This window comes from Schistocerca americana, chromosome 4 (assembly GCF_021461395.2).
Source record: "Schistocerca americana isolate TAMUIC-IGC-003095 chromosome 4, iqSchAmer2.1, whole genome shotgun sequence".
Classification (NCBI taxonomy): domain Eukaryota; kingdom Metazoa; phylum Arthropoda; class Insecta; order Orthoptera; family Acrididae; genus Schistocerca; species Schistocerca americana.
Window position 1 is genome coordinate 81,609,946 of NC_060122.1, and position 24,232 is coordinate 81,634,177.

At 42.9% G+C, this 24,232-nt stretch overlaps 1 protein-coding gene across 1 annotated transcript in view; it reads right to left on the reverse strand.

Annotated features, from left to right (window-relative positions):
• LOC124613274 (zwei Ig domain protein zig-8-like) overlaps positions 1–24,232 on the reverse strand; it is a 433,383-nt gene that overhangs the window by 132,558 nt on the left and 276,593 nt on the right. The window contains exon 3 of the mRNA XM_047141967.1: positions 1,008–1,218. Within this exon, the coding sequence (XP_046997923.1) occupies positions 1,008–1,218 (211 nt within the window). The remainder of the gene's footprint in view (positions 1–1,007; positions 1,219–24,232) is intronic.

Genomic DNA, 24,232 nt, shown 5'->3' on the forward strand with positions numbered 1-24,232 from the left:
CAAAAAGAGCCTGCTAGATTTTCAACACTGTATGTAGCCTGCGGTTTACGTATGAATGTGGAATCACAGCAACTCTTACAAAGCGAAAACATTAATATCTCAGAATCAAAATACTAACATTCCCCACGACCTAAAGATTTGTTATATGGGGTAGATGCACTTAGCTGAAGATATTTATAATAGTGATTTTTCTTTGACATTTTAATGTATCTTACGTCAGCTATTTAGTTAAGTAAGACGTGCAGTACATTTGTAGCGTTAACTGGGCACATCTGATAACAATTACTGACATATGTGTAATAATAATTCATTCTATGTATTATATTTGTGACATAGTGCGCTACTTTTCATGATCTAACATGCTTTAAAATTTCTGTACACTACTCACAGATCAGGTGATGAGAACTCTGTTTCCCGAAACAACTCATCGTAAATGAAGGTTTTACAAATATGATCTTCACTGAGAAGTTGTCTTCCTTCAAGTTGAAATTCACTTGAAGTGAACTTAACACGAACTATTACACTTTAGTTGGTGATACTGTTTTCCATAAGCGACAGTCGCTGTACGCACCACTGTCCATTGTTGGCGTCAGCGATATGTACGGGTACTGTTCCGTTACAAGCATTGTAAAAAAAAAAATGTTCTTCCTCAGGGTTCAAGCTATTTCCATGCAAATTTTCATCGAAGTCGATTCAGCGGTTAAGTCGTGAAAAGGGAGGGTAGGAGAACGCATTTGTGTTATTAGCATTGTTTCGTTATCTTTTAAATCGCTATTTTGTGTGTTCGCGTTATTAACATTTCTGTCTTAGATCATGAAAAGGTCATGAGATAGCTCTTCTGGTACGACGCACGGTGTTGAATGCGGATGACTCGTACCCCTTCTTCTGGGGCGAGCGGATTAAATGCAAATAAGCACATTTTAGCGAGGTTCTGGGCGTTCGAACTCACCCACTCCCCGGGTGGGGTAACTGTTAACTTGGCCACTGCGCAGCGCAGTGCTACTCACCCACGACAGAGAGGTACATGGAGTGTCCGATGGGCGGCGTCGTGCTGACCTGACACTCGTACACGCCAGAGTCCCTGCGCTGCGGGTAGCGGATCTGTAGCATCCAGTCCTCCGTCTGCGGAGAGTGCAGCGATTGGAAGCGCTGGTCGCTCGTGTACGTGTACCGGCCCACGGTCAGCAGGTGGATGTCACGGTGCCGAATCCACGTCACCTGGCGACCAGAAAACACATATACATACTCTCTCTCTCTCTCTCTCCTTCATGTTCTAAGTTTCTTCACTACATAAAACAAACGAAAAAATGGTTCAAATGGCTCTGAGCACTATGGAAGTTAACTTCTGAGGTCATCAGTCCTCTAGAACGTAGAACGACTTAAATCTAACTAACCTAAGGACATCACACACATCCATGCCCGAGGCAGGATTCGAACCTGCGACCGTAGCGGTCGTGCGGTTCAAGACTGCAGCGACTAGAACCGCTCTACCACCCCAGTCGGCTAAAAAACAAACATACTAATACAAGGAGAGTCAACAGGAAATGTGCATGCTTTGCAGAGTAATTCTGATCAAAATACTTCAAATGCACAAATGCCCTTTCGTTAACCGTATCCGAGATAAAGAGGTGTCAGTCCCATGCATTTCTTCACCAGTACTCTCATACAAATACACTATTGTCCATTAAATTTGCCACACGAAGAAGAAACGCAGATGATGAACGGGTATTCATTGGGCAAATATATTATACAATAACTGATGTGTAATTACATTTTCACGCAATTTGGGTGCATAGATCCTGAGAAATCAGTACCAAAACAACTATCTCTGGCCATAATATAGGCCTTGAGACACCTGGGCATTGAGTCAAACAGAGCTTGGGTGGCGTCTACAGGTACATCTCCCCATGGAGCTTCAACGCGATACCACAGTTCATCAAGAGTAGTGACTGACGTATTGTGACGAGCTAGTTGCTCGGCGACCATTGACCAGACGTTCCCAGTTGGTGAAAGGTCTGAAAAATATGCTGGCTAGGGCAGCAGTCGAACATTTTCTGTATCCAGAAAGGCCCGTACATGACCTGCAACATGCGGTCGTGCATTATCCTGCTCAAACGTAGGGTTTCACAGGGATCGAATGAAGGGTAGAGCCACGAGACGTAACACATCTGAAATGTACCGTCCACTGTTCAAAGTCACGTCAATGCGAACAAGAGGTGACCGAGACTTGTAACCAATGGCACCCCATACCATCACGCCGGGTGATACGCCAGTGTGGCAATGATGAATACACGCTTCCAATGTGCGTTCCCCGCGATGTCGACAAACAAGGATGCGACCATCATGATGCTGTAAACGGAACCTGGATTCATCCGGAAAAATGACGTTTGCCCATTCGTGCATCCAGGTTCGTCTTTGAGTACACCATCGCAGGCGCTCCTGTCTGTGATGCAACGTCAAGGGAAACCGCAGCCATGGTCTCCGAGCTGATAGTCCATGCTGCCGCAAACGTCGTCGAACTGTTCTTGCAGATGGTTGTTGTCTTGCAGACGTCCCCATCTGTTGAGTCAGGGATCGAGACGTGGCTGCACGATTCGTTACAGTCATGCGGATAAGATGCTTGTCATCTCGTCCGCTAGTGATACGAGGTCGTTGCGATCCAACACGGCGTTCCGTATTACCCTCCTGAACTCACCGGTTCCATATTCTGCTAACAGTCATTGGATCTCGACCAAGGCGAGCAGCAATGTCGCGTACGATAAACCGCAATCGCGATAGGCTACAATCCGACTTTTATCAAAGTCGGAAACGTGATGGTACGCATTTCTCCTCCTTACACGAGGCATCACAAAAACGTTTCACCAGGCATCGCCGGTCAACAGCTGTTTGTGTATGAGAAATCGGTTGGAAACTTTCCTCGTGTCCGCAAGTTGTAGGTGTCACCACAGGCGCCAACCCTGTGTGAATGCTCTGAAAAGCTAATCATTTGCATATCACAGCATCTTCTTCCTGTCGGTTTAATTTCGCGGTCTGTAGCACGTCATCTCCATGGTGTAGCAATTGTAATGGCCAGTAGTGTACAACTGAAGCGACATTAGGCTCCTAGTGTTGTCTTTATTGACCATTTCAGTGCGCACGTCACTTGCGGATGGTGGCATTAGTGACACAGTACCGCACTGAAATGTATGCACTGCGTTGGTCGGCGTCTGTGTAGTCATATCTTGGCCACCGAGGTCACCCTTCCTTGTACCATTAGATTACAATTTTTGAGTTTGGCCTACGAGCAAAGTCTACAAGCACAGAGTGAACACAGAGGAGGAAATTCTCTCGTATTTTACATACGTGTGCTCAAGTAAAGGACCTTACGAATGAGCCCATATCAGGAACACAGCAGTTTCCTACAAGAGTTACTAAGCGACCTGCGGTTGACAGTGGACTTTTCTAACGCCTTTTGTGAGGACACGTACACCGTTAAACAAAACATTAAAGCCCATTGTTAAATTTACTATAATTTGCATTTCTCCTGTTCCCCACCGTTTTTATTAGTTTTCTAGGAAACTGTTAAGAACGGGGCATATGTTGATTTGACTTTTTTGTAGAGTGACTGATAGTGTTACCCACTGAACTGAAAAATGTAGCTTTCCTCCACACTCACTATGTATAAGATCTCAGGCTTCTAGAACAAGTGTAGGTTTGAATAAAATAATTTGGGGGCTTCGGCCCGGTTATCATGGAAAATCAAAATGTCTAAGTCTCAACCGTGCTCGCAGTTGTCGTCTACAGGACAACTAAATGTTCTATTCTTATTTATTTATAGTTATTAGCATTCCTCATGTAGGGGTGGGCTGGCTTCAGCCAAACTGTGCATCAGCCAAAGGTTACACAATTTGAAAGACATTTTAAGATACGTAAATGGAGATTATAATAAACGATAATTTTCTTAAGAAACATTTTGGTGAGCAGTAACTACGACTGGTGCACAAGTGTGTGACAATAAATGAACTTATCTTAACAGTCACGTTAGAGGGCAATATTGATGATTTTTTAAAAACTTCATCGATGATTTTGTGATGCAGTTGAAAAAACTCATCTGATGATAGTGCGAACGATGCAATGGTGTAATGGCTATGCATGGTCGTGACGGATGTGGAATATTGAGTATTACAATGGGGCCATGTGGCACCGCAGATAGTGACTAAGATCCAACAAAGTGGAAAGAGGGAGGGGATGACAAATTGGAGCATGGGGTAAGGTTTTGTGTTCTAACAATGAGCAAAAATATTGTAGTATCTCGGGAAAGATTTCATGGTAGGAGACTGGCAGCTGGTTGAATTTTCAGTGGGAGAAGATGGATAAGGCATCAAGCTGGATGGAAGATGAAATACGGATGCAGCAGGGCAGCGACGTACCTGGATTGACGTTTATGAGTGGAACATTTGTTACCAGGAGTGTGTTTTGGTATTATGACACTGTATCTGAAGGTGCTCTAAGGAAAGAAGAAGCTGTGGGGAGCGGATGAGATGGTGTAGGAGGCGCGTTGGGGAAGGTAGGAGGAGGCGGAAGATGAAATGGAGTGTACGACTTTCCAGAATTTCAAGGGACTTGTAAAATTTTGGGGAGACGAAGAACCAGGTATCATTGACGTAGCTGATTATGAGGCCGGTTAGGGATTTATAGGTGACTATAATGGTAGAAGGATGTAAATCCAAGGTGTTGCCTGTTAGTAGATGGTAAGGACTTGTGCATAACACGTTAGTTTTCTGCCGAAGGTTGGACTCCAGTAATGGTCTTCGCCTGTATTCTGTCTCGTTTCGATTGTCCGGTGGCTAGCGACGTCACATTCTGAGATGCCACTGGAGAATACGGAATCGAGATTTTGACTCTATGGTGGGCAGTTACCTGTGACACTCTGCCAGGTAGTAAGTAGCAACAGTGCATCGGCAGCTGGTACCCTCGGTTATGTTTCCCTACAGTGAGACGTTGAAGACGCACGACTGGAGTAGCGCTCTACCAATACTACGGTTCGTTAGTTTTGATTCACTGCATAAATGTCGAAGTAAATGGTAGGGTGGCCGGTAGTGGTGGTAGAATTCGTAGGGAAATCAACATAAATGAAATTATAATAGATGAAATGTGAGCCTACGTAATCCCTTTGTTTTTTGTTTGTCTGGTTGTTTATTTGCACATTATTAGAACTACACATTATTCAGTGTTGGTCCATTGCGTATTTTATATCCATCCTCAATATATATTGCATTTTATAATAATAAAAATTTGCTGACCACGTACATTCTTTGCATTTATCTATGTGTGGCCAAGTAGATGCAAACACAACGGTACAGGTGAGCCCCTTTAATCAGCCACCATTACTGGATATCCATTGGAACACACTTGCTGGAAAACTGGCACCACTCGGGAAGCCATACCGTACACTACATGCAGACAAGCTATACGCACCATCCACACAGTGAGATGATCTATGGCCGATCTCCCACTAATATATAACGATCCTAATAGTTCTAGGAATGCAGCGGCTGCAGCAAACCGAGATGCATCGCCATCGCGTGTCACGGTAATGATGCATGATACCCACACTAACAAACCCAACCTTACATGAACTATCACAGCTAGTAAGCCACTACTGCTCTCACTACCAATCCCACTGTCGCAGAAGCTTTTTTCCCTCGACACGAGCCTTGGCACTTTTTTTCCCTTTGCTCTTCAAGTCGCTACCCTCATTCGCGTTTCATCCTCATTCTATCACTTGAAGGACCGTGTTAATGCGTAGTCTTACCGAGACGCACGGACAACATCACAGCCCAGCATCCTGTGCTCCACCTATTAGATAACTAACATGTTGACGGAGGTGACAGTAGAACTTATGGTTTGGTCACCACGTTGGTGCGGGCGTGGAGGAGCCCCATCTGTATTAAAAAAGCCGTCATGGAGACATAAATCAGCATGATTGCCTTTATTGTAGCTTTGTTTTTTACAAATATGTGAATAGCGCTATGACTTTTTTAAATGGCCCCATGTATTTTTTATCCGGTAAATCATTTCCTCTCCTAAAGACCTATTCAAAAATGTATCTCACTGTACCATTCACTGAAACACAACGTTATTAATTACATAACGCAACATTGACGTTGTCGTTCATAGCGCTTAGTGCAGGTAATCGATGTAATGGAACACATACCCGTGCTGACGTTGACAGAGGAAAAATATAAACATAATTGGGTAGAATGTACACCAAAGAAGAGAAGATAGAAATGCTACTCATCTATGGGGAATGTAACGTAGCTGAACTGTAATTACAATACTGTTTTCTTACGTGCGGGTACATTTAGTACAGTAGTTCTGTCATTTTAAATACTTTTGTGTAGAGTAGTCATACAGTAAAGGCTGTCCTTCCTGCAAACTGCATCGACATAGCATTTCTTTCATTGTTATTGTTGTTGTTGATGTTGAAGGTAGGCGAAATCCTACGCAGGCAGCGGACCTGTACAGAGAGCTATATCCTGACAAGAACACGCCTTCCTGGTGGATGTTATCTCGTCTTAATGCATCACGCTTCAGGAAATGGGAAGTTTCAACCAACTTCAACGCAATCGTCGTAGCACTCGCACAGACGAAGCTGCCGAAGTTACTGTTCTCGCTTCCGCTGCTATGAACCCACATGTGTGCACACGACAGCTTCAACACGAGATTGGCATTTGTAAGACCAGTGTACATCGTATTCTTACACATCACCGGTTCCATCCTTACTATGTACACCTACATCAAGAATTGCATGGGAATGATTTCCAGAAGAGTGTACAGTTCTGTCAGTGGGCACAGCAGCAAATTCTCGCCAACCTGAACTTCTTATCCAATGTTCTATTTATCGATGAATGTCCCTTCTCAAACAAAGGACAGGTAAATACAAGAAACATGCTTTATTGGCACAGCGACAACCCACGATGACTTAAACAAGTGGAACGTCAGCGTCACTGGACACTTAACGTCTGGTGACGGATGGGTGGTACTGCAATTATTTTCCCTTATTTCATTAATGGTAGTCCAAACAGCACAGCGTATGCCAACTTCCGCAGACGAATTTTTCCTCCTTTTCTGAATGAAGTGCCACTAAGAACCAGAAAGCTTACGTGGTATCAACACGATGGATGTCCAGCACATAACGCCTTTCGTGCACGTCGTGTTCTGAACCGAAGGTATCCTGCCAGATGGATTGGCCGAGGAGGAACAGTTGCTTGGCCTGCTAGATCTTCTGATTTAAATCCTCTGGACGCTTTTCTTTAGGGATGCATTAAAGACGTTGTCTATCGCGATATTCCAACAAATCCAGAGGAGCTTCAGGAACGTATCGTGCTTGCTTGCAATTTTCTTCAGCAGGCATCACTGGAAGCTGTAAATAATTCTTTCATTGAACTAGTGCACCAGTGTATCGGTGCCCAGGCTCATCACATTGAGCACCTTTGAATGTTCTACTCCTGGACAATGGCACAGGAGAGACAAAGTCAATATTGTGTTATGTTTTTACTTGATTTTTATTAGTTTTCTGACAACTGCAGCAAATGGACGGGATTGTGATTCCAGGCTCAAAGTCAGTGTTGTGTTATATAATTAATAACGTTCTGTTTCAGTGAGTGGTACACCGTGATACATTTTTCAATAGGTCTTTAGGAGAGGAAATGAATTACCGAATAACAAATACAGGGTGCCATTTTTAACAGTCATACCACTGTTCATATCTTTGTAATGGAAACAAAGCTACAATGAAGGCAATCATGCTGACTGATGTCCCTCCCCCCCTGACGGCTAAAAAACATTTGCTTGAAACATTTTGTAATTTGCATTAGGACAAATATTATTTAGGGTGGTCAAGATAAATGGTACACCCTATATATATATTGTTACGTTGTACTCAATAGAACGTCCTTCAGCATGAACAAAGGTAAGAGTTTCCCTTTATTATTACGATAAATACTGTTTATTCATAAGTAACTAAGAGGCGAATAATGATATGGAACAAAAATGTTCCGTAGCTTACCAGACCCTTTATATATCCTCACTAAGTTTCTAGAAGGTTCACCGCTTCCGGTTTCTAGGGGAATCAAGTAAGACATTGATCAGCAACGAGAAGGAGGAGACCGTTATTAGGTAACGCCCTATAGTATGCAGCACGCCCAACGTACAAGTAACACGGGAACGACGATACCGACAAAAGCTCCTAGCAGAACTATCATAGTTTATGCTTATTTACGGTAGTCTGCGGAAGCCTGCGGTGGTTTTACAACTCCACGCACGGCAGCTCCCCGCGTGTCAACTTGTTCATACTCTTGAACACAGGTAACGTGGAGCTGCTCACTGGCGAGCAACACCTGTGGTCCTTCTGACTGGGATCACTGGTAGCCAGGTAGTCGGAAACTTGCAGCCATACTCTCTGTATCTGCCATCAGTATATTTAAGGATTTAGATAGCGCCTCTTATTTTTCGCTGCTACGTCCATGGATGCCGAGCAAAAATTAATAGGTCGGCCAACGCCCTTGTGATGTTCCGCTACAACTGATTTTATGTGTTGTCCCAGTCGCATAGCGATTATGCAGCGACAAGCGACTGCTAATAATCAGTCTTCCCGCTTCACCAAAGTAGAGTTCGCCGTATTCACGTCAACGTTCGTAGACTCCTGCAGTATGAAGGGCGTCTCCAGAACACTTCGTGAGCCTCAACATATTTCGGTTCTTGCTGCCGCTCTGGATAGTTGGTTTAAATTCTCCGCGGCGCAGCACCTTGCCGTCACGGTTGCTGGAGCCCCTCACATAAGGAAAGCGAGCAACAGAAACAGGTTCTTCTGCTCCTTTGTCTTTTTTGTCTCACAGTATCTCATAACATGTTGTACGTTCTAGTTGCTATATCGATTTGCACGGAACGATTTCAGTGCATGTTGGAGGTTGTCAGCGTCGCTAATCTGGTGGTGCTTGGAAGAACTCGGCTTACAGCTAGTAAGGTTGTCGTTTACTAAAACACGACCGATTTCTCTCCTTCAAGCGCATTATGAGGTGCAACTTACCTGAATAGTAAATTTTGACTAGGAATGATTGGTATGCCTACGATGTTGTAACGTTGTGAGTATATTTTAGACATTCTTTTACTAATTTTAATATCCGTAAAATATGGTGACACTATACTTTGCTGTTTACCGTGTAGGTTAACCTGATGATGCCTCTTGAAGCAGCGAAACGGGTCGTGTTCTAATAAACAGCAATTTTCACCAGCTGTAAGCTGAGTTCCTCCTAACATCATGCCTTTCAACAGCTGCGATTGTCCGGAATATAAAATAGTTTGTAACCCAATGAGCCAATGCTCGTAGCACAGCGTCTGCCTTGCTAGATGGTGATGCGACTACGTACGTAGCTATGTATTGGTCTGCTCCGGTTGGCTGTATATTTCATTTCCTAGTTCCCCTCTAGCTGTTCCGTACAGATCAACACCTATAAAATGAAATGTTTCCTTTTTTCTGTTTCTATCGTCAATTATATGTTTTTACGTAAGCCGTTGATGTACTCATTCAACCTGTGAAGCTCTATCTCCCGAAGCGGCCAAATGACCAGCGCGACGTCTACGTACGTCAGCCAACAACATGCGCGCACAACTTAACCTTGTCTGTGCAAATGCTGCCGGGGATACGTCAGCTGGTACAGATGAAAAAAGGAGCCCGTTGCTACTCCGAGTGCCTAGTTATAAATTTTGCCCTGACAACTAAAGTACGGTGATGACAAGCGCTGGTGCACCACGTCTCTCATATATGGAGGTATTTGCTACTGTAGCATGTTATAGTTTCTGTTATAGGTACATTAGTAAGCAAGAACTTGTGTCAAAGCTGATCATTACATACTTAGATGGTACCTGCTGTTCCCTTATGAGATGTATGAAAAGTGGGATATTTTAACATAGGGCTTCGAGTGACCAACCAGGTGGCGTAACATGTCGGAAATATGTTTCACCAGATATTATGTCAGTGAGCTGATCCCACTGGCGATGGGTCTTCGAAGACAGCCTTCATTGTGCGCTTTCGGTACCCATTATAATCTTGTCAGCACTGGATCTTTCCACGTGGGTCCCCTGCCTGTTCCAGCATCGATTCTAGAACCCTTCATTAGTTCTTGTGCCTGTCTCCGTATCTTCGCTGTGGTGACACTCGTCTCTTCTTCGTATACAGGATCATTCAGTAACTCACTCATTTTGGCCTCATATCGTGTACTGTCTATTTTTGTCTACCTGTAACATTACAACATCTTTGTTGTTCCTGAGTCCAATTAGGGCGGCTCTTTCTTCAAGACGTATATTCTATTTCGGCGGCTTTACGAACTGCAGGATTCTAACTGCTTCTTGTGGGATTTTCTTTGATCTTACTTGACGCAGTTTCTGGAGCGACATTTCAATGTCTTGTATTTTGGGCTCCGGCGGACCCCGCTGGGGAGTCAGAGTAATCTAGTAAGGTAGCTGGATACCGTACACAGCTAAGAAAATTCAGTCCAAAGTAGTAGTTTGTTTCATCACAGACGTTGTGTGTAATCGAGGTACCAATGTCCACCCAGCATACAGACTAAAACGTCAGTGTTTCCAACCCTCTTGATTACCCCTTCAGAGTTAAACTAGAAAGTGGTCGACGAAAATCGTTATGAACATCTTCAAAAACTATGAATATCTTTATTAATGCTATGAATTATGATTTTTTCTAATCGTCATCAACAGGAAGAATTTTTTTTAGCTGTAGTTGTGACGCTCCATTTACCGCTAAAGGACGTAAGAGAGTAACACTGTAAGGTGTGTGTGTTCGTACTGAAAGCCATAGACTCCTCCCGTAAGTAGTAACATTGCAGCCTTGATATATCTGAGATATGCAAAATATGTAATTTTCATGTCGAAGAGAACAACCTTAGTAACGCAATCTGACTCGTGAAATCAATAGAATGTAGTCACATGGCACACGCTTTCATACATTCAGTGCTACGGAAAGAAATATGGGACTGCATGTCTAGATATTTCAGTTACGACGTAGATGTGCTACGTTTTAAATGCAGCAGTTTACTTTCAACACGTAACTGTGTTCTGCCTACAGCGTCCAGCATTGTAGTGGGGCTGTCTTCCCATTTGTGTGGACATATAGTCAAAAAGTGGAAAACAGTTAATTATCAGAGAGATCATTTAAAAGTACTCTTACGCTTCTTACATAATAATGCAGTAGACGAGTGAGGCGACACAACACCACGTGTCGTAGCAGCACCACACAACGACCAACATGTTATCAACACCTGAAACCTACTCAGCAGGCAGAGAAATTAGTTACAATTCTCAGAGCCAGCACTGTATTCGAGTGGCTATTCATCAGAGTGGTGCACAAAGCGCTGGCATGTTTCCAAAGAATGATTTTTCACAATATCAGGTAAGGTGCTGTCTATTGATTATTTTAAGCAAATCGCAACTAAACATGCATCCTTTTCATATCGTCGATTTCTGTACTTACAGTATACCTTTGACATGATTTTTTTTCTTTTTTGAGTCGTCAGTCCTCTGACTGGTTTGGTGCTGACTACAATGAACTTCTCTCTTGCGCTAATCTCTCCATCTGCGAGCAGCACAATATCCTCAGTTATTTTCGAACGTATTTCCGTATCAGTCTTCCCCTACAGTTCTTACGCTCCACATTTATCTCGAGTAACATGAAAGTTATTCCTTGATGCCTAAACGAATGTGCTGTTTCTAATCAATGGTATCCAGATGATCCGCTCCTCACCGATTCTGCAGAGAACCATATAATTTTTTCGCAGCCCACATAATTTTCGACTTCTATCTGTACTCTACAGTATCCACGTTCAGACGCTTTGAGACTCTTCTTTTCCGGTTTTTTCTCAGTCTATCACTAAATACCATACAAAGCTGTGTTTCCAGAAATTTCTTCATGTGATAAAAGGCGAAATTGATACTAGCAGTTTTCTTCTGGCGAAGAATTCTCTCCTTGCCTGTATCACTATGTGTTTTCTCTGCTCTTTGCTTCACTCGTCATTTGTCACTGTGCTTTCAAAGTAGCAAAATTCCTTAACCTCGTTCATTTTGTGGTCCTGAGTTTTGATAAGTTTATCGCTAACATCACCTCTGTAATTATTCATTACGGAAGTCGTCTTTATGTTTATCCTCAATCCGTATTCTCTACTCGTCAGACTGTTTATCAGTTCAATAAACTCCGTATTTTTCCTTCACTTTCACTGAGGACTGAAATGTCATCAAGAAATGTTGTAATTGTTAACCTTTCACCATTATTTTTAATGCCACTTCTAAAGATGTGTTTCACTTATGTGATAGTTTCCCAACTTAGTGACGAAATACTGCGTAGGATGACAAGGTGGCGGGTCATCAGTGTCACACATTTAAATAGAGTAATTACAAGGAGTGATACGCTGCTGGCAGATGAATTCATAAGACCTGAGGTTAAAAGGTAACATAAGCTCAAAAGAGGAACTTCCATTCCCGTAGGAATGTTTCAACCTATAATTGTGAGATTCTCCTTTACTAACCAAGCAATATTTTCTGAAATATGTAATTCTAATACCTTGGAACCATAATCGTTACGCTTTGAATTTATAATGCCACGGAATGAAGGAGGCAAATTTGATGTGCAATAACGAGCTTGCAAGTTCAGTTCTGGATAGCAACCTATTAGTATCGCTTGCACAGTACAGAAACATGCGTTCCGATACCAACACGTGGAGCAATACAAGCGAACATTGCAAAACTAACCATCACACTAAATAAGTTCGTCTCGCCTGATTCGTTATGTATTGCAATGTATGGTCAATTTTCAACAGCGTGGAACTCGACCAGATAAAAGCTGATTCCTCTTTAGCGCCAGAGCACAGCACAAAGTACCTCTCCGCCTTTACCATTCAGAGTCCGAACAAGATCTGACCAAGAGTAATGGTGTAGTAATTTCACAGGACGCGAATGAACATTACTGGTCGACAGCGAACCGAGCCACCAAAGAGTAAAGTTTGACTCTGTGATCAAGCAAAGAGGTGGCTGAAGAGCCTGTATCGATTTAGAGAAGTTGATTAGGGCAAGTTCTCACGGAATATAGCAAAACAAACGTTTCGATACGCAAAAGCCAATGTATACGGTAAGGAAATGAAAAATGGTCACCTTTCAACACGTAATGTGTCGTATTTATGAATGACCAAAGGTGATACACTTGAAAAACATCTTCTGCATGATGACGATAGAAAAACATCGAATCTGGTAGCAATAACGAACTTCTTCATATCACCTAGCAGTGTTCAACATAATTTTCAACAAAAATCTGTAAGCTTTGGAAACGAGCTTTTGAAAATGTTTTTAAATTATTGAGGTTACGAAAGTAAACTATTTTCAACACATTTTTTGCTTTAGCGCTATTTCGTTAGATTGTAGCACTTATTACACAAGTAACCATTAACCAGTTACTGTTTTTTTCTACTACAAGCCTAGAACCATGCCATGAAAGCCACAGGTAGTAAAATGAATACATGGACGTCGTCTTCTTCACGGAGCTTACCCACTACTCACATGCGACAACTGGTAGCATTGACATACACGCAGTCACCTAACAGAAAATAAGAAGTTTTCCAGAGCTCTCTCGCGAAATTTTACTGGAACAGCCGTCCTCACAGCTGGTGTGATAAAATCACATTTTTCTGCAGAGCAGTGACACACTTTAACGTCGAGCCTCAAAAATCGTATAGCTTTTAATAAATGACTTGGAACTACTCCCATGTAGATCATTTAAAGAAATCACAGTAAATGTTACGTAGCTGAATCCACGCATGTATATGGTCTCTCCACAAAAAATTACAACAAAACGTAGGGGATACCTCCACTAAAACTTTTATGTGCAAAGTACCCAACATACTTACCTTAAATGTTAACGCTTCTGACTTTGCAGCAGACTGATGCAACGCTGTTGATATTTCTTTTGAGTATTTCAGTGGCAGCCCCAACAAACATAATCTAAAAGCATTACGAAACTTGACTCACCACTCTCAACATTAGTGGCATCATGATTATTCTACATTAATACTCGCGCACATATACAGTGAGAAACAAATACTTTCAACGAATGTTCTTCAACATTAGTGATTAGCAGAGACATCGTAAACATGCCGTTGCTTTTGCTTTTTGTGGCTCTTCGCTGCATTGTAGCAAAATTTTCCATAGACAGCGTTACAAATTTTGCTAACTCGTTTAAAAATCAGATGTGTCTTCTATTACTTCGTTATTTTAAAATGATTCATTGGGGAAGTGAAATACTCCATGTGTTGTCGATGTAGGAGAACGCAACTTTCAGTTTTATTCATTGATGACAATGAAATCATAGCACAAATTACAGAATTTTTCCACTTAATGCAGATGAAAAAAGTAACCGAAAGCAGAAAAGTAAATAATAACCCGTTGTGGTTATTAAAACTGAATACAGATTAGAAAACAATATATCCTGTATTATCTCACAGCGAAAGTTTACAAAAGTGTATGCTGCTAAATTTGACTTACGGCAGTGAGACTTATATTTTAATACTCTAACTATTCATAAAGTGAGAGCTGCGCATATAACAAAGGAGTGAGGACTGCAGTGTTTCGAACGCAAAGAGAGAGGGAGAGAGAGGGAGAAAGAAAAGAAAAAAAAATTACTGGCGTAACACACTGGGGTACAGGTAGCACCGATGATTGTAATGGGATAATGCGTTGGGAGGTGACACGTAACGTCGTGAATGAATGGCAGGTACCTGGGACAAGAAAGTACTTTATTGAATCCAAGAGGTATGAAAATACAGATATGACAGCCTAATGGAACGTAGGTAGATGACAACAGAAGACACTGCATTGAACTCAGGATGACACCGATGCAATACAAATCAGAAATGAAATCAACACAACCTGTATTCCGAAATGTGGTAAACTGAGAAATTGATATGCAAATCACGGAAATTAGTATGCAAATGGTCCCATGTTTGGTGAAATTAATGTAGTAAAACAAATTAATTGGAGGATTAATACCTCGAAACATTCGTATTTATTATAATATAATCGATACAAACATAAGTAGCAGGCTCAATTTCGCTGTGCGTAATACGACTCCGTAATCGGGCAGGTAGGTTGGGGACTGGACTATCTCGCCACTCGACACAATCTGTTTTCGACTGAGAGCATGTGCGGGACATGTGACGTTGGCAAATGTCGATCGACCTACGATGTTTCAGTGGCAATAGTTTGGTAGTTGGCAGATTTTTACTCCCGTGTTCTGCTCGTTATTTCTTACACGCGGGCTGACCTAACCACCAATCAGCGTACTCAGAAGCCTCGTTCCTGCCTTTGCGTTCCCGGTAGCAGTTACCTCACAAGAGTGATGTTAGCATCATATCTGGAAGTCATACAAGAAAAAGCAGTCGAATACTTCAAGATCCAAGTACCAGACCACTAGAATTCAACCATTCAATACGAACCCAAAATAAATATGTCACGATGTGATGATATACACGGGTGAAGAGGAAGAAAGTCCAAAGACTGAGTTGACGATAGTTCGATGTACCTCCAGAAGCAATCTCATTGCCTCTTCTAATTCCTCTGAGCCGGCAGTTCTAGCATACTGACTGCACCCTGTCCCTCCGCTGTCCATAATCATGACGATTGAATACCTGACTGAAAGTCCTGCAGTTACGTTATTCGTCTCCCTCACTCTGTCCTCCATGGTGCCGTATGTTCTCTTGTATCAGCTTTGTCACTGATGTGCTAAATCTGCAAACATACACAATTACGAATCAATGTAGCATAATCATGCCTCCCAATCTTTGCTCAGGGTGGAAATTTCCAATCTTTTTGCAGCTGGTGTGCGACAGACTGCGTCCCCAAGCATTTAGCTTCAAATATTTCTCTGCACTGCTGTGTTGTCAAGAAATTAGCTACCCAACAACAAATACGCAATTTTGTAATGGAAATGTATGTGCTGCGTTCGAGTGTCTCCAGGTGCTTCTTCCTTAGCAGGATCACTCTTGCTGTCCGTCGGACCACATGGACCAGCCGCTTCCCACGTGAGGCTAAATAATTGCTTCAGCCGTTTCCGTATGGCTTTGGGAAACTCTCACACTCTCATTTGTGGCTTAAGCATCTCTCTCACCCTCAGCGGCCGGAGCCTAAGCGTTATAACATGCAAGAGAAACAGGATTGGAAAAGGATCCTCTCCAGTGGTGAGTGTTACGTTGTATGTTAAAATAATGATGATATTCTCAGTGAATTTCAAGGCGAAGAAGACTGTACTGTAACTATCTGGCAGATTAAAACTTTGTTCCAGGTCACGTCACGAGCAGTAACCTTCCATTTCATCAGCAATGTTCTTACCGTCCCTATTGCAATAATGGTTCTTGTGTCTTTCGTCTCTAATTCTTGGTTTACAGAGGCAAGTGGACTTATGGTTTTCTTTGGCTCATTACTCGAATTGCACAGGAGGGAAAATTGTTAGTAGTGGTGTGAAACACACTCGGCCACTCGATGTACTGTGGTTTGCAGAGTTTACGTGTAGATGTAAAGGCAGACGCTGCTGCGTGACGGCTACATCGTCCACGGCTGACCTTCTGTCACTCATTCACTATGCACTGTCGGAATCCCAGCCCGATCTAAGTAAACCATGACGTGAGTCACTCTGATGCTTCGCTTGCTCTGGAATCTTTTAAACCTTAATTTCACAGACTTAACCGTTTCCTTTAGTGTTTCCCTTAACGGTCTCAGTGCACAAAGCACTGGCCTGTTTCCAAAGAATGATTTTTCACAATATCAGATAAAGAGCTGTCTGTTGATTATTTTAAGCAAATCGCAACTAAACATGCATCCTTTTCATATCGTCGATTTCTGTACTTACAGTATACCTTTGACATGATTTTTTTTCTTTTTTGAGTCGTCAGTCCTCTGACTGGTTTGGTGCTGACTACAATAAATGTCTCTCTTGCGCTAATCTCTCCATCTCCCAGCAGCACAATATCCTCAGTTATTTTCGAACGTATTTCCGTATCAGTCCCCCCCCTACAGTTCTTACCCTCCACATTTATCTCGAGTAACATGAAAGTTATTCCTTGATGCCTAAACGAATGTGCTGTTTCTAATCAATGGTATCCAGATGATCCGCTCCTCACCGATTCTGCAGAGAACCATATAATATTTTCGCAGCCCACATAATTTTCGACTTCTATCTGTACTCTACAGCATCCCCGTTCAGACGCTTTGAGACTCTTCTTTTCCGATTTTTTCTCAGTCTATCACTAAATACCATACAAAGCTGTGTTTCCAGAAATTTCTTCATGTGATTAAAGGCGAAATTGATACTAGCAGTCTTCTTCTGGCGAAGAATTCTCTCCTTGCCTGTATCACTATGTGTTTTCTCTGCTCTTTGCTTCACTCGTCATTTGTCACTGTGCTTTCAAAGTAGCAAAATTTCTTAACCTCGTTCATTTTGTGGTCCTGAGTTTTGATAAGTTTATCGCTAATCTCGCCTCTGTAATTTTTGATTACGGAAGTCGTCGTTATGTTTATCCTCAATCCGTATTCCCTACTCATTAGACTGTTTATCAGTTCAATAAACTCCGTATTTTTCCTTCCCTTTCACTGAGGACTGAAATGTCATCAAGAAATGTTGTAATTGTTAACCTTTCACCCTTATTTTTAATGCCACTTCTAAAGATGTGTTTCACTTTTGTGATAGTTTCCCAAGTTAGTGATGAAATACTGCATCCTTCTGTTACACCCTTTTTAATGTGAGTATTTTGTTCTTGGTCTGCCACCCTTACGGACAGATCTTGGCCCTTGCACTCGAGCATGTTATTAGTTAACCACCTTTTTCTAAAAAAATTTGAACACCTTGTACCAATTAAAAGTGTCGAACGGTTCTTTTAGATCGACAAATCCAGCGAATGTGTGTTGATTTTTCTTAAATATTGCTTTCAGTGTCAACGCCATAACTACATTAGTGGCCATTAATATTGCTACACCAAAAAGAAATGCAGATGATAAACGGGTATTCATTGAACAAATATATTATATTAGAACTAACATGTGATTACATTTTCACGCCATTTGGGTGCATAGATCCTGAGAAATCACTACCCAGAACAACCACCTCTGGCCGTAATAACGGCCTTGATAACCTAGGGCATTGAGTCAAACAGAGCGTGTGTAGGTACAGCTGCCCATGCAGCTTCAACACGGTAATATAGTTCATGAAGAGTAGTGGCTGGCGTATTGTGGCGAGCCGGTTGCTCGGCCACCATTGGCCAGACGTTTTCAATTGATGAGAGATCTGGAGAAGGTGCTGGGCAGGGCAGCAGTCAAACATTTTCTATATCCAGAAAGGCCCGTACAGGACCTGCCACATGCAGTAGTACATTATCCTGCTGAAATGTAGGGTTTCGCAGGAATCCAATGAAGGGTAGAGCCACGGGTCGTAACACATCTGAAATGTAACGTCCACTGGCCAAAATGCCGTCAATGCGAACAAGAGATGACCTAGATGTGTAACACATGGCGCCCCATACCATCACGCAGGGTGATATGCCAGTACTGCGATGACGAATACACGCTTCCAATGAGCGTTCACCGCGACGTCGCCAAACACGGATGCGACCATCATGATGCTGTAATCAGAACCTGCAGTCATCGGAAAAATTGACGTTTTGCCATTCGTGCACCCAGGTTCGTCGTTGAGTACACCATCGCAGGTGCTCCTGTCTGTGATGCAGCGTCATGGGTAACCGCAGCCATGGTCTCCGAGCTGATCGTGCTGCTGCAAACGTCGTCGAACTGTTCGTGCAGATGGTTGTTGTCTTGGAAACGTCCCCATCTGTTGAGTCAGGGATCGAGACGTTGCTGCACGATACGTTACAGCCATGCGGAAATGATGCCTGTCATCTCGACTGCTAGTGATACGAGGCCGTTTGGATCCAGCACGGCGTTCCGTATTACCTCCTGAACCCACCGATTCCATATTCTGCTAATAGTCAGTGGATCTCGACCAACGCTAGCAGCAATGTCGCGATACGATGAATCGCAATCACGATAGGCTACAATGCTGGCTTTATCCAAGTCGGAAACGTGATGGTACGCATTTCTCCTCCTTACACGAGGCATCACAACAACGTTTCACCAGGCAACGCCGTTCAGCTGCTGTTTGTGTATGAGAAATCTGTTGTAAACTTTCCTCATGTCAGCACATTGTAAGTTTCGCCACCGGCGCCATGCCTATGTGAATGCTCTGGAAAGCTAATCATCTTCTTCCTGTCGGTTAAATTTCACGTCTGCAGCACGTCAACTTCGTGTATCAATTCTAATGGCCAGTAGTGTACATCTCACGTGCCTTCACCTTATCGAAACCTAACTGATCGTCATCGAACAAATCGTCCGTTCTCTTTTCCAGTCTTCTGCATATTATTCTTCCCAGCGACTAGGATGCATCAGCAGTTAATCTGAGTGTCCAGTGGTTTTCGTACCTATCTGCCCTTCCTATCTTCGGGACTGAGCGAATAATGTACAGGGTGATTATAGTTAAACTTTCAAAACGCTATAGAAATAACACCACTGGTCAGAATGACATCAAATTGCAACGGAATATTATGGGAGAAGGGGGGAAACGTATGGAAAAAGAAAAAAAGTGCGAAAATTGGTCAATAGATGGCGCTCTACGTGTCAGAACACGTAAATGAAAACTCCTGTAATGCGCTCGACCCACTGAGGTTGGTATAAACACGCCGGGTACGCGGATTTTCCTCTTTTCGCATCTGCGACGTTGCCATGACTGTCTCAATGCAGAATCACGCTCTGCTTGTAAAACTGTTTTACAGGAATTATGACTATCTCTGCAGAAGTTCCGCTCACTGAAGAGTTCGAAAAAAGGCGCTGGTTCGCTAAATGACGTGGGTTTGGAGAAAATGATTCGGAAATTCGAAAAGTCGGGTTCTTTTTGTGTGCTACCTGGTAGGGGGAGGAAACGATTTGATTCGATGTTAGTGGGAGCAGTGGCCACAGCAATGCAGGAGGAGACGAATGGTGGTGTGCAAACGTGTAGTGCACGGAGAACTCGAGAGCACGGTGCGTAAAATCCTACGAAACATCCTTCTTTGCCATCCATTCAAAATTATCCATGTGAACGAGTTGCTTCGTGTTGACTTGCCAGCAAGAGGGACCTTTGCTTTAGAATTTCTTGCTCGCATGGAACTGGACAATGATTGACCGTGGAAGATTTTGCGGACAGACGAAGCCCACTTCCATTTGACAGGGTATGTCAATACACAGAATTGTCGAATATGGGCAACGGAAAATCCACACGCAAATCAACCAGAACCACTTTATTCTGAAAAGGTCACTGAGTGGTCCTGGTGTACGGGATCTATTATCACAGATCATATTTTTTCGAAGGGACTGGTACTTCCGGTCCTGTTACTTACACCGTCACTTGTAAGCGCTGTGAGTGTCTTTTGCGCAACCACGCCATTCCAGCATGGATGTATGGATGGTATCATTTTTATTCAATGTAGTGCAGCTCCGCAAATTGGAAATCCAGTCAACCAGCTGCTGAAGCGCCATTTCGGCAATGCTAGAATTATCAGCCGCGATTTCCCTACAGCTTGGGAGTCCCGATCAACTGATTTTAATCCGTGTGACTTCTGGCTGTGGGGCTGTCTGATTGATGTTGTGTTCAGTGTTCCGATTGGATTGAAGGCACGCATTGCGCAACACTTTTTGAACGTGACCCCGGAAACACTTCGCTCAGTTGTGAAACGTGCTGTTTGTCGATTTTAACTTGTTGCAGAAATCGGTGGAAAGCAAATTGAACATGTTTTGCGGCATTCACACGGAAATTAATAATTCGAATTGTTTTGGATTGAAGCTTTTCATGCAGTTTTAGCCCCGATGACAATGAAAAACCGATGTGATTGATGCTTTTTATGCGGTTTCTGGCCTCCGGACAATTAAAAATCGATGTGAGTGATGGTTTTTACGCGGTTTTTGTTCACACAACAACTAAAAACCGATTTTTCGCATTCAGTGTAATATGACCTTGCCGTGGTGAATGGGCTTACGCAACTAACTGTATCACACCTATACACCCATGCACAGTGAGTAGTACAGTTTGTTTAACGTCAAACGTACGCCTTAGGTATTGTTGTATGATTCATTTGTCATTTTTAGTCGACAACAATTAAATTAAAGTGCCTACAGCGCCACCTATTGATACGTTTTGTAAGTATTTATATTTATTCAGCCATACGTTTTTCCCCTTCTCCGACAATATTCCGTTGCATTTTGAGCACATTATGACCAGAGGTGTTATTTCTACAGCGGTTTGAAAGTTTAACTTTAATTATAATCAGCCTGTATTTTCGAATATCTAAGTGTATGTCTCCAGTCTCACAGATCCTACACAGAATCTTTTATAGTGGCCTGCTACTTATCGCCAATGATTTTAGGAATTCCGAAGGAACGTCATCTTTCCCTTCCGTCTTATTTGATAGCAAGTTTTGCAACGACCTGTGGAACCATGACTATGAAACTGGATCCCGCATGTCTTGACTTTTTTATACGCTGATTCAGTTCTTAGGAGGACCACTCTTTCTTCGGTTTCTTCAAATTTTGGTTGTAGCCTTGTCAGCGAAGCTTCCCTGCAATGCATATTTATTTCATGCCTAAGTGTCTTTCGTTGCTGTATTCCGGTCTTCCACTGATCTGTTTTGTATTTCCTTCTTCTGTACATCGAATGAAACATTTCCTCGGTTCCACAAGATTCATGATGGTTACCTTCCGTTGTATCTATGTCTGGGCATTTTCTGGGATTTTCCTTTCTGGAGACGTTGATGCCCATTCATCTGAACTACGTACTGTGCTATTCAGTATCTAAGTACCGTTGAGTCATCTTGACTATTCTCTTGAACTTCAGTCTACTTTTCATCATTACTAAATTGAGTTCTGCGTCTTTGTTTGATCCGGGGTACGCTGTAGAATGCACTATGTTATTTCATAACGTGGGTCTGGTCATGAGGTAATCCTGTAGGGCTCCTCATGTGTCTCCGGCACTTTTACAATTACACCGAATCAGTATAGAAATACGCAACATGTTTAGAATTTGTAATGGTGTGGAACATATCTTATGCTCAAAAGTTTCGACATTTTTCCAAAAAAGACAGTTTCCTCTATAATAACCAACATGAATTCCGCAAACAGACATCCTGTAAAGTTCAGCTCGCTCTGTTCTTCCATGAGATCCATAGCCCTGTAGACAAGTGCGCTCAGGTCGATACCGTGTTCCTTGAGTTCAGGGAGGCATTTGGCACCGCCCCGCACTGCCGTTTAGTGAAACAAAATACAAACTTATCAAGTACTGAACGACGTTTTCCGATCGGGTTCAGGACTTCCGTGCAGTAGAACCCAGCACGTCGCTCTTAACAGAACAACATCGTAGATGAAATTTCCGATGTACCCCAACGAACTGCAGTAAGAACGTTACTGTTTACAACGTATATAATTGATCTAGCAGAAAACGTCGAAAGCTCTTTAAGACTGTTTCGCAGATGATCCGGTTGTCTACAATAAAGTAGCAAAAGCAACAACATAGCAACGATTTGCAGATGGACGTCCAGAGAATTGATGAATGGGGCAGGCTCTTGCAGTTGAGATCGGACGTAGATAAATGTAAGATATTGCGCATACATAGGAAAAGGAATGGACTGTTGTTCCACTACACTACAGATGACAAATTTCTGTTCCCATCCGTCGTAAAATATCAAAGAACTATACAGAACGACTTCAAGTGGAATCACCACGTAAAGAAAATAGTAGGAAAAGGATAAGTCAGGCAGAGATTCACAGGAGTAATCTTCAGGAAATGTAACGCATTCGTGAAGGAAGTGTCACACATGGCGCTTGTTCGATCAGTTCTCGAGTATCGTTCATCAATAGAGAATTCGTACCTGGTAGGAATGGTACAACAGATAGAAACATGAAACGAAGAGCGGCACACTTCTTCATCGGATCGTTTAGTCGGGCGAGATCATTACCGAGTTACTCACCAAACTCCATAGGCAGAAGATAGAAGAGGGTCTTGTGCATTACAGAGAGCTTTAATATTGAAATTTTGAGAGAGTACTGTCCGAGAATATTCAGATAAAATAAACCACTGGACATTAAAATTGCTACACCACGAAGAAGACGTGCTACAGACGCGAAATTTAACCGACAGGAAGAAGAAAATGGTTCAAATGGCTCTGAGCACTATGGGACTTAACTGCTGCGGTCATCAGTCCCCTAGAACTTAGAACTACTTAAACCAAACTAACCCAAGGACATCACACACATCCATGCCCGAGGCAGGATTCGAACCTGCGACCGTAGCGGTCACGCGGTTCCAGACTGAAGCGCCTTTAACCGCACGGCCACACCGGCCGGCCAGGAAGAAGATGCTGTGATATGAAAATGATTAGTTTTTCAAAGCATTTACACAGGGTTGGCACCGGTGGCGACACCTACAAACGTGCTGACATGAGGAAAGATTCCAACCGATTTCTCATAACAAACAGCAGTTGACCGGCGTTGTCTGGTGAAACGTTGTTGTGAAGCCACGTGTAGGGAGGAGAAATGTGTACCATCACGTTTCCGACTTTGATAAAGGAAGGATTGTAGCCTATCGCGATTCCGATTTATCGTATCGCGACATTGCTGCTCGCGTTGGTCGAGATCTAATGACTGTTTGCAGAATATTGAATCGGTGGGTTCAGGATGGTAATACGGAACGCCGTGCTGGATCCTAACAGCCTCGTATCACTAGCAATCGAGATGACAGGCATCTTATCCGCAGGACTGTAACGGATCGTGCAGCCACGTCTCGATCCCTGAGTCGACAGATGGCGACGTTTCCAAGACAACAACCATCGGCACGAACAGTTCGACGACATTTGCAGCAGCATGGACTACCAACTCGGAGACCATGGCTGCGGTTACCCTTGACGCTGCTTCACAGACATGAGCGCCTGCGATTGTGTACTCAACGATGAACCCGGGTGCACGAATGGCAAAACGTCATTTTTTCGGATGAATCCAGTTTATGTTTACAGCATCATGATGGTGGCATCCGTGTTTGGCGACATCGCTGTGAACGCACATTGCAAGCGTTTAT